Source organism: Pseudochaenichthys georgianus, chromosome 9 (assembly GCF_902827115.2).
Source record: "Pseudochaenichthys georgianus chromosome 9, fPseGeo1.2, whole genome shotgun sequence".
NCBI lineage: Eukaryota > Metazoa > Chordata > Actinopteri > Perciformes > Channichthyidae > Pseudochaenichthys > Pseudochaenichthys georgianus.
Window position 1 is genome coordinate 2,349,912 of NC_047511.1, and position 12,305 is coordinate 2,362,216.

General features: G+C 42.6%; 1 protein-coding gene across 1 annotated transcript in view; it reads right to left on the bottom strand.

Moving 5' to 3' along the window:
* LOC117452752 (protein crumbs homolog 1-like) overlaps positions 1-10,730 on the bottom strand; it is a 48,986-nt gene extending 38,256 nt beyond the window's left edge. The window contains 2 exon segments of the mRNA XM_034091505.2: positions 2,867-3,562; positions 10,558-10,730. Coding sequence (XP_033947396.1) covers positions 2,867-3,562; positions 10,558-10,627 — 766 coding nt within the window. The 5' untranslated portion in view covers positions 10,628-10,730.
* Between the last annotated feature and the right edge of the window lie 1,575 nt (positions 10,731-12,305).

A 12,305-nucleotide genomic window follows, 5' to 3' on the forward strand; every position in this document is an offset into this window, starting at 1 on the left:
CATATACACAACTACGGTGTAGTTATGCAATGAATGAAAAACTTGGGTCACAGGTTCCTCAACAGTAACATCAACAAGACATCTATCAATATGTGTGTAAACCTCCACCATTAAACTGTCATAGTCTGCACATTTCTTATTCTATCTACATACATAAGAGTATAACTATGTGTATAATATCAGTTAAAATAAGTGCTTCAACATAGTTAACATTGCAGGAAAGCAATATATTAGACGTTAAGTACTTTGTCAGGCTTAATATTTATCTTTTGATACCCCCAAAGTTTTTTTCTTATTTAAAAGAAGACCTTAATCTAAAGTATTATTTAATGTTTAAATAAAGGTGAATTCGTTTTTCTGTTTTGCACCTCCTCCTATTAATATCTTTCTACATTCTGCACTAAACTGTTTTATTGTAGAGATCACTTATAGTATATTTTTGATTTTTTATATTCTATATTTCTATCACAGACCTTCTACTTTCCCCCTATGAAAGTATGTACTCTTAATATTTTTGTAATCAAATATAACACATAAAAACAATAATTCAATAACGTGCTTTAACCACTAGGCGGTGCACACAAGGTACACACAGCCATAATAACTTTGTATTATTAGTGTAGGACACTTATGTATGTACAACATCTGAATATGTGTACTTTTATTCATGCTTTCACATAAGTTTACAGCATATTGCTATACTATTTCAGACTCAGTATTTACATTCTTATATTCAAAGAAAATCAGTAATATCTTTAAAAACTACAGTCCTTTTATATCAGCTGTGCACCGTTATGGTCCGTTATGGTATCTATGAATTAGATCAAATGTAAAAGTCAGCCGAATTAGTGTTGATACTGCAAGGAGACGCATTGTGTGAAGAGAAATGTAAGATGTTGTTTAATTGTTGATATATTTATGATCCACGTCAAGTATTCAGTTTCAGCGGCATTTCTTCCAGTTTTTCCAGAAGTCTTCTCATCAGGGCTCTCTAAATAAAGAACTACGGCAGATCTGTAATATGTAATGCAGCCGAACCGTGTATTACAATGCCGTTATGTGATGACTTTCAAAGAGAAAAGCAAGAGCACTCGGAATTAAGTATTATTTTATTCTTTTAAAATGTTTTACGGATTGCATATAATATAAACACCAAATCCCAGCATGCATTGCGGCTAAAACATCCAATAAGCGAGCTTAAAACCATAGCTGAGGATCTTGGGTAATTGCTCGAAATGCCTACGTCTGTTTCCGGTTATTTTTATTTTGAAATTCAGTTCCTGACGGACGCCAAAAAAGCCCGAGATTATGAAAATTAAACCAATAAATAAAAGCAAGGATAATTGTGTGTTATTGGTGAGTAAATAACAGTGTGTTATTTTGAAAAGAATAACAAATTAGAAGGAAAAAAAGATTTAAAAAATACAGATTTCAGTATTCTGAGGCTCTGAGCCCCATTTATTTTCCTCACAGACGGCAACACTAAAGGTCTAAAATAAAGACCTAAATGAATATTAGGGATGTTCTTGCCTTTAGATTCTCCCACCCTCCCAAGTACAGAGGGTGACTTTGCTGTGAAAAAACACATTTCCACCAAAAAAATGTTAGCAACCATGAATGTGTACACATTCATGAAGTACTCTTCGTCATAACTAGCAAACTAAACATCATGTACATGTACTGCACAAATAATCAGAAATAAAAACTCATTACTCGCATAAAATGACATCAAAACGCATTTTAATGGCCGAATGAACCTTAAAATAGGCATTATGAAGGTCTATGGGACGCCCTGCCCGTAGAAGCCTGACGGGCAAGGGGTACCCTGTACGTAATATAGCGACGGGGAGGGGCCCTGACCGTCCGTCAATATATGACGGGATGGGAGTGAGAACGTGTTGGTGTGTGTGTGTGTGTGTGTGTGTGTGTGTGTGTGTGTGTGTGTGTGTGTGTGTGTGTGTGTGTGTGTGTGTGTGTGTGTGTGTGTGTGTGTGTGTGAAACGTAGCAGCCTCGATCTCTATTCAGCTGTTCTAATGAAGGTAATACACACAGTGAAGGCGCTGGGTAAAAGACACTGCTCTCTAGCTGATAGCAGATACTGTGAGAGTCACGGACATGAATTCATAGATCAAGGCAGACTGGTTCACAGACTCTCCTGTTTTGCGAATCCGGTGCTTAAACAAATAGCTCCACACCACCGAGTTTGAAATATATCTCAAATAATGTATGCACTGCCATTTCCCCACATAAACATAACAGTGTGCATTCTCTGCAATGAAACGGTTGTCTCCTCTGCGCTCCACTTCCTACTTGGCGCACGAGAAAGTATATTGTGCGCTCAAATTAATAAAACGCGGCCTCGTTTTATTTAAATTGAGGCCACGAATTACATCTTGTGCGCACAAATTAATAAAACGTGTCCTCGTTTTATTAATTTGTTCTCTCTATGAACCCTCCAGGGCTCCGTAGGTCAGGGTCAGAGACATATCATAGTTATGGAAAACAAAGTATGGCTACAGTATGATTATGGAAGGAATGGAAATGTTTAGGAACATTTGGATTATTTACATAATATGATCATATTTGTATAATTACAATGATATCGATATTACAGTTTTAAATATCGGGGTTATCATCAATACCATTTGTGGCACTCATTGGTTAAGGTAAAATGGCAAGAAAGAAAAACGAATGTCTGCTTTTAAGAGACTATATGTATGTGACCCTGATAATAGCAACTTTATTTATGTTCTTGTACTTTATGTATCTTCCTTTGTTCTAAGCTAAGAGAGTACAAGGTCTGATCCAGTGTGATACATTTCTCCTTTCAAAAACCCAGCCAGATATAACTCAGCAGCGACTCACCTTTGAATCCTGGAGCGCAGTCACACCCGTAGTGATCCACCTGGTCCAGACAGGTGCCATTGTTCCGACAGGGTTGGGAGGCACACTCATTGATGTCCAGGTCACAGTGGTAGCCTTGGAATCCCGGCACACAGAAACACTGGTAGGCATCCACCCCGTCTTTACAGATGGCTCCGTTGTGACAGGGCTCAGGCGAGCATTCATCCACGTTCTCCTCACAGTCCATCCCCTGGTACCCAGCCGCACACTGGCACCTGTGCCCAAAGTCAGGGATGTCCACACAGGTGCCTCCATGCTGGCATGTGTCCTCTGAACACGTGGTCACATTGCCCTGGCAGTCCTCCCCTCCCGACCCCAGGGGGCAGAGGCAGGAATAGCTGTTCTCTCCGTTGACACAGTTGGAGCGTGCTCCTTCGCAGGGGTTGCTCTGACATTCGTCTACATCCTCGGTGCAGTTGAGGCCCGTGAGGCCGTCGGGGCAGTGGCAGGTGTACGCGCTGGTCCCAGGTTGGCTGGTGCAGTTGGTGCAGGGGGCCAGGCTGCAGGGGTCATACAGGTCATCACAGTACGCCCCCGTGTACCACACCGGTCCTTTGGGGCACAGGCACGCGTAGTCCTCCAGGTGGTCCACACATGTAGCTCCATTGTTGCAGGGCGAGGACAAACACGTGTCTGCTGCAGCCGTGCACAGCAGGCCTGGAACGGAACGTACAGGGACAGTTACATTTATATTTTTATAATGAACTTACAAGGTGTAACTTACACATAATGGATACATCATTAATACTCATACGTACATTAATTGTCAGGTCTTTATAAATGTCTTGTGTTCTATAATTTACCCAGTTTTTATTTTCATCACAGATATGAACTTCTGATTCTCATGGTTATTTTCTCCATTCCATTTCCTTCCATTGTGAGAGTTATTATCTTTAAACCTTGTAATTTGCTAATAATTGCTATTCTTATCACTAGAACTAAGTTTGAATATTTGTTTGTATTCCCTCTCTTGCCAAAGTAATAAGGTGAGTGGCTTCTTGTTATGGCTGTTTCCCAGAAGCCACACAAACATTACAAGACCAACATGTATGGCCATGGTTTGGTTCTGCTCACCGCGTTCCCTCCAGCATTTTGAAGTCAGATTCTGTTGATACTGAGTTTGGATTTGGGGTGTCTTAAAGTAACAACTGAAAATAGTCCATGTGTATACAGTTAATTAGTATACATTTCTGTAATGTTGTAATTGTAATGTGAAACCGGATGTCCTGCTGATGATCCCACAGTTAAATATCTCCAGGTCTGCAGATCTCCTTCAACTCTTTGCAGCTTGTTAGTGTTTTTCAGTCGTTTACATCCCAACTTCACTCTTATCAACCTCAGCAGCAGCAGCAGGGTCTGTTTCCAAGAGAAAGGTCTTGATGATGAGATAAAATGATATATACAGATAAACTTAACCATTACAATTATGTTGGTCCAATATGTACCCATGAATATAGGGAATACATCATATTTAAAAAGGCTGCGTAACTGTGAATGAGTACTTTAATAAACTGAAAGTAAACACCTGTTGGCTTTCCATCCTAAGCTTCAGATGCCTACCCTATGGCTTATATGGTGGTCTCTCCATAACTCTAACCTTAAGTGCATGGTGCTCAAGATGAAAAGCCCCTCTTTTCTCTGGAATTAAGTTCAGAGCAGATGGTGTTAAAAGTAAACTTATTACATGAACAAGCTAGCAGCTGTCAGTGTTGGAGAGCAGGTGAACCTTTACTCATTACTGTTTGTCCTCAGATGTGTACACCAGCAGTGATATTACTATCTGAATCTTAGAATCATCCTCATTCAAGACATAACCTGCACATTTAAAAAAAAAAAAGGGGGCGGTGGTGGCGAAGTCGATAGGGACTTGGCTTGGCAACTGGAAGGTCACCAGTTCAAGTCCCGGCAACACCAAGTGCTACCGAGGTGTCCCTGAGCAAGGCACCGTTCCCCACACTGCTCCCCGGGCGCCGTTCAAAATGGCAGCACACTGCTCCTAACACAGGATGGGTCAAATGCAGAGAAACTATTTCCCCACGAGGGATTAATAAAAGTCCATCTTTTTAAATGTGCTTTTTGTTTTTGGTGCGACCCCGACCACCACTAACAAAATAATGTAACACTTTAATATTTTAACTGTCACCACAGTTTCAAGAGTTACTAGAACAGACTATTATTTCATAGTGGAAGCAATACAATCTTTTTTAAATCAATAAAATCATAGTTAGATGAATATGCTCAGTAATCTCATTAATGTTAATGAGACCTTTTATTACTGAGTCGCCGTGTAATAAGCCGGAAAATAGGCAGCGTCATGATTGCGAAAGGAAAGGGTGAGCAGAATCCTGAAGCAAAGAGGGGGGGTCCTGGAACACTGAAGGGGTCTTATATAGAACATACTGGACACCTTCATGGTCTCCTGAGGATGGACCCTCCTGAAAACAGTGAACTCAGTTCTTGCCCTGCCCCCTTTCCAGAAGGTTCACTTTCCATGTGTTTGATGACTGATTTTCTATCAAATGTGTTGTGGCTATTCAGGGTACAGAGAGAACGAATCATAACCAACTTCTATGAACTTCCCCCTCCTCTAATCGTCTGATTTCACTTCTTTAACCTCTTTCATCTGGAGCAGCAGATATGCTTACTGCAGGAGTACCAGTTACTCCGTTAGCCCTGTTAGCAAAGCTCCTACCGGGCAAGGTAAGGGAAGTCAGTTCAGACTGACGCTGTGAGAGTAATGTGGTGAGGGTGAGGATGCACGTTAGAGCTAATGAATTCAGCTTCACAGTTGTAAGTGATACGTTTTATTGTTTTGATTTCAAATGTGTCTTAGTTCAGCTTAAAAGGGATTCTCTAATAACCCTAAGTACGTTGACTATCGATAAGGTGTCTCCTATAAGGTGCCCCATCGCCATGCACCAAAACCAGCCTTAACGTATGGAGTCATGACTGTGTCAGGGGCTTTGGATCAAACCCTCCAGAAACAACGTGTTCCTCTCTTAGCAAGTTATCAACACAAACAGGCAGCCATGTTTCACATCTTCCCTGCACCACCTACACTTCTCATTTCCCACTTGATCCGCTCTCACACCCCCATTTCCTCTCACATGCATCTGCTATCACTTCCTCCTTCTGTTAACACCAAGTCTCCCTCCTCCCATCAGTCTCTCACTTCTCCTCTCATCGTCGTGATGCTTCCACACCTGAGCAATCCAGAGAAGTGTGTGTTGTTTATTCATCCTCTTTATTTGGAACTGGAAAAGTCTCTGCATGCTTTTTGGCTACATGTCAGGGGATCAGGGGAGGACCGGTCCTAGGGAGGACCGGTCCTGGGGAGACGGAACATCAGTACTGCTTGTTGGATAGACGGCTGATTTATAATGCAACTAAAGCACTAAGTTATGAAAATGTAACATCAATGTATTCAATTGCATTTAAGAATGACATCACATAATGTGTATACAATTCCATTACACATCAATAGAAATACTTTTTGTCTTGAAAGGATGCTCATGCTGTAAATGACTCACTCTGCAATATTCCACGAGCTGAGCCAAAAGCAGGTTTAGGGAGTAAGGGCTGCGTGCCACGGGATTACCTAATCAGGATACACAAATACTTTAACTGTATTCCCTTATGCTTACATTAAAACAAGATGTAATCAGATTACTGTTACTGTTATTTAAATGCTCTTAATGTCTTTCATTTTTGTAAAGCACTTAAAATGGCCTTGTGTTTAAAGGTGCTACAAAGGTGACTTGCCTCACTGGGTCACACACTGTGTTTAATGAATGCAATAAAGTAAATCAGCATGTGTTAACTATATTCTGTAGGACACGTTTGACCCTAAAGATCGTGGTTTCTTCAAAGGTCACATTGTTCTGGAGTCTGACATTATAATACAGCAACAGAAAGTAGTCTGCATCTTTCTCCCTCCTTATCTCCTCTGCCCCCCCCCCCCTCCCTCTGCTGGCTCTCCATGCACTGAGATCATCCCGTCTCTCTCTCAGTGTGGCTCTCGTGGCCTCCCTTTTCAAAGAGAGCCAAGATGTTTCTGCGGACCGACATGAGAAGCAGAATTATAAACGTTACCCTGTGATCTCATGAATGGGGGTCTCTGTAAAACAGAGACAGTGAGGTCTGCTCTCTCTTCACCTCTCCATCTAATCCCAATCAACCCTTCACACATTCCAGGGGGCTGATAACAGCTCCTATAGCCCCTCCCCCATTACCATGCACTTCATCGATCATTGTTATGGCCCGACAGGGTTGGCCCCGGCACGGACTGGTACCAGCACCTCACTCCAACAATAACACTGAGCCCCTGAGCAGGTGGAGTGACGGCATCACCGCACCGCTCTCCCTCTGCCATGAAGTGTGCTTGTTACACTGATGGACATTCCAACCCCAGGGGAAGGGCAGGGGAACTAACTTCACAAAGGTCCAGGAACCGTTATAGAAGTTCAAACTTGATCTTCATCCTTATGTATGAAAAGGTCGGAGGATTTATACGTGTTCTTTTTTTACATTTGACAGCATCGAAGCGTACTTGCAAAGGAGGAAGGATCACTGGAGGGTTTATCCAGTCTAGATATGATTCCGTCAGCTGACCCACAAGCATCACGACCTCTATGTTACTGGACCACTTCTGAAGCAAACATGTGTATTCATACAGAGAAATGTGTGTGTTGAAAAAAAAATACAAACAATAAATATGATCCAAAACGATGTCAATCATTATTGGTGACGTTCACGGGTCATTGCCCTGAGCAAAGGACATGACGGACACGTTCATCTAGACGTCCTTACGAGGAGCTGAGCATTAACAGGGTTCAGGTCTCTGTCATCAGTATGCTGCTGGTGCTCCGGTGATCACACATGTGCTGAAGAAGCACAGTGTCTGTGTGCTCATCCATAAGAGTTGCTCATTGCTCCTGCTCAAGTGATTGTGTCTGAGTGCAGTCCAAGAGACAGATCACTGTCACTGCGTCCTGTGTTTGAACTGGACTCCTTCATCAGAAACCAAGCGGCTCTGACCGGTCAGGGCGTCCTTGCAAGGCCTTGGACTGGTGGCTGGTGTCTCTAATAGGATGTGTGGGCAATAAGATAGGTATAAAGTAACTCCAGACTTATCTTTGACATTTCTCAAAACCTGAGCTTTTTTTTTGCCATTTCTAGAACATTTCTAAAGCAAAACTTGAACCTAAAGTAAACTAAAAAGAGACCCAGAGAAACATAAAGCACAGAGTCTGTTGTAATGTTACACTGAATGTAAGTATGATTCTGAGATGATTGAGTGTTACGGCCTCTGCATGTTTTAAGTAACATCTGAAAGGCTCTCTCTACCGTGGCAGGTGCGAAGGCAGAGAGCAAGTGTGTACCCCGCCTCGTGAAGACAGCAGCAGCACAGAGTCAACAGAGAGGCTCGCTGCAGGGCGGAGGCAGCAGCCGCCATGAGTCACAGGGACGAGCCAACGCACGTGGGGCACACAGGAATCTGATTGAGTCTCCAAGAGACGAGCGGCTCTGCCTGAGTCCAGCTTTGTGCTGCGAAGGCTCCTCAGCAGGTGGCCGCTTTGCTCCCTGAGTCAGTGCCGTCACGCGGCGAGTCAGAGAGGCTCCTGTTCCTTTCTAACAGTGCGCTCGAGCTGCGGATACATGTGATTTTAGTACTTTCCAATTACAATGAAATCAGAAACATGTTTCCTGGTATCGGCTGGCTTCTCTAAGTGTTTGGGTCAGCAGCTCCCAACTCGTATTAGAACAATTCCTTCTAACTCAGTCACCGTTTGAAGTGAAGAGCCCTCTGTGTGTCCTCTGGAGAGGGCAGCCTGTGGAGACTCACACTCTTTAATGAACAGATCTCACATATCTGTGAACATATTAGGTTCAACTTAATATCATTCTTTCAACTAACCTATGTGGAAATTGTTGACATAATACATTTCATTAAAGTCAACGTCTTGGTTCAGACTTTGCACAGTCCTCCTTTCTGGCATCTATTCCTCTAGCATTCCCATCCTGCTGAAGTCTTAACGCTTCTCTCAGTAAACCGGTTGCTACAAAATATGGAGGCTTTTTTTTCACTTTTATTAAAAATGGACTATTAACATATCACCGGCCCCCGCCCTCCTCTTCCTCATCACATGTCCTCGGCTTCTCCTTTTCTCTGTCCGTTTTAAATCCTCAAGAGCAGAGAGTGCCAGTTCTCTTGCTCTGCTCCTTAATACCCATCACTCCTTCCATTCAGATCTGAGACAAAAAGCTGTGCACTAGTGCAGCCGGACGCTCAGCTTGTTACCATGGTGATCTTCAACAATGCCACCCCCAGCCAATCCCTGCTGCCGGTCCGCCAGCGTTTAAACGAGCTTCAGACAATTCACACAAATGAAGGTCGCGGGAAAAATGGGTCAGCAGGGTTTCATAAGGTGGTGGGGTCGACCAAGCAGCCCCCCACACACTCACACACACACACACACACACACACACACACACACACACACACACACACACACACACACACACACACACACACACACACAGAAAACAAACTCCTGAGGACCAGCTACAGTTTATCATAAAGACACTTAGTTTAGAAGAATTAGAATTAGTATGTTGGTATGGTATGTTTCAAAAACTGACATACAAATAAAAATAGATATCTTCAGAAATAACCCCAGACACGTTTCATTGGTGTCGTCACTTAACACTGTAGTGTGCACAGAACAGCTGATGATGCTTAAGACGTTTTGAATCTATTACTTTGTTAACTAAAAGTGACATTTGCTGCTTAACTAGTGGTGATGCTTTATCTCATCACACACACCTTTAGGACTCTGTTTACTACTCTTTACACACACACCTCTCACACACACACCTCACACACACACACACACACACACACACCACACACACACACACACACACACACACACACACACACACACACACACACACACACACCTTTATGACTCTGTTTACTACTCTTTACACACACACCTCTCACACACACCTCACACACACACCTCTCACACACACCTTTAGGACTCTGTTTACTACTCTTTACACACACACCTCTCACACACACACCTCACACACACACACACACACACACACACACACACACACACACACACACACACACACACACACACCTCTCACACACACACCTTTATGACTCTGTTTACTACTCTTTATTTCACTTTATTATTCTCCATTATAATTTGCTACTGTGTGGCAGATTTGACATTAGTGCAACTCTCCTGAGTAAAACCATCCCAAGTGTACACCTCACACACCTCTCACACACACACCTCACACACACCTCACACACACACACACCTCACACACACCCTCTCACACACACACACACACACACACACACACACACACACACACACACACACACACACACACACACACACCTCACACACACCTCACACACACACACCTCACACCTCTCACACACACACCTCACACACACACCTCACGCACAAAGCCATGCCTGACGACACACAAGCAACGGATGTTTTTTGGAGTTTGGAATAGTTTCTATTTTCCTCTTAGCCTTCTCAGACAGTTCCTACTCTGATATACATGGTACACATGAAGGTGATGAGTTTCTGTTTCTGCAGAAGTAGAAAACTGCTCACCCATTTTGAACATCATCATGGTGATCAGCAGCGTCCTCTGATGTCTGGACCAAACTCTTCCAAACTCCATGGCTGCTGGCTGGTCAGTGTGGAGCGGGGCTGTCACTCACAGGCTCCATCCAGCTGCTCTCGCTCTGCTGCTGACACTGAGCTCCAGCAGACCCGACCGCAGACCCAGGCTGAGAGTGTGTGAGGCTCTCTGGAGCGGGCTGGAGTAAACAAGGGGGTGAGGGGGGGGGAAGACCCGAGCTGGACTACTGGACTGGACTCACGCACTCGCCCTCTCGCTTTGTTTCTGGATAAATGAGATAAGATGTACTTTATTCATCCCACTTTGGGATTGTTATCACAGCAGCACAGGCAGTGCACATGAATGAGGAGTTATAATATAACATAGTAATAGTAAATAGTATCAAATAAAATAATCATATTTGAGAAATTAGACATAATAAGTGCAATACTAATTAAATGTGTTTTTTTTATTGTTTAATGAAAATGTACAAACAATCAACCATTTACCGATAATCAAGAAAGAAAAACAAAGCATAGGGAAGCAATAATAATCACTAGTACAAGATAAACAAAATACACAAAACAGTGAATATATACATATGATTAATGAAGGATAAATATCTATAGTATATATATTGAATCCACAATATCAATATACAGAATTGAGGCAGTGTACATTATGCTTGTCAAACTACTTTGAATACAATATTATACACTAATGGTAATAACGGTATTAAGTTCAATGTAAATCCTCAGGGGACCACCTGAACACCGTTTACCGGGCTACTTTCTGAACTACCATAACTTGTTGTGATGGCCTAATTATTTTGCTGACTAATAGTTTCTTTGGTCGGTCTGTATAATATCAGGACACATACCCTGTGGGTATTGTCCACAGTAGATGACCATTACATGTATGATCTGTATGTGTAATGTGTATTTGTAAAGCGCTTTGAGAGTCTTTGATAAAGCGCTATAATAAATATAAGGATTATTATTACACAGAGAAGGTCTGTGGTGATGTCATCATAGTGTAGCTTCAGCTTCAGAAAGTCCATAGCAACAGATCCTACTGCAGTGGAGCTGGAACTGGGTTCAATGAAAATATGACTTTCACAAAATAAATATTGAGCATTAATCATCCAAACTGGTTGGGGTTTGACAAATGTGTTGGTGATTTGAGAAATACATCAAAAGAAGTGAAATACAATTACATTGCTGTGTTTAGTGTTTTTAAAGAATGCAACAACAATCAACCATATACCATGTACCTAATCATCAAGACAGAAAAACAAAGCTACATCAGAAGGAATTCATAATAATAAAAATACTTTATAAAACATTTCAATCTCAACACGTTAAAAGTTAGGGTGATATTAAAAATGTAATTTGAATAATGTCTCCTATAATACGATGTAATGTTAACAACAGAACATAAAGTGTAGACATCATGTCAGCCTTGCAGATACTGCATGATCAGACCTCCCCCCGCTTTGTGGGAGCAGGGGGCGATGGAGATAAACAGCTACCCGGCCGGTGGAGGCCTCTGTGGCCTACTCACCCCCACCCCCACTTCCACTCCCACACACACCCCCACCCTCACTGCCCCACCAGGCCTGATCCCAGCGTCAGGCTTAAATCCAACATGCTGCGCTCACAACAACACAAAAAGTTTAATTAAACACTGTGAGGGTTGGGGGAGGGGCAGGACGAGGGGAGGGGGGGGGGGGGGGTCC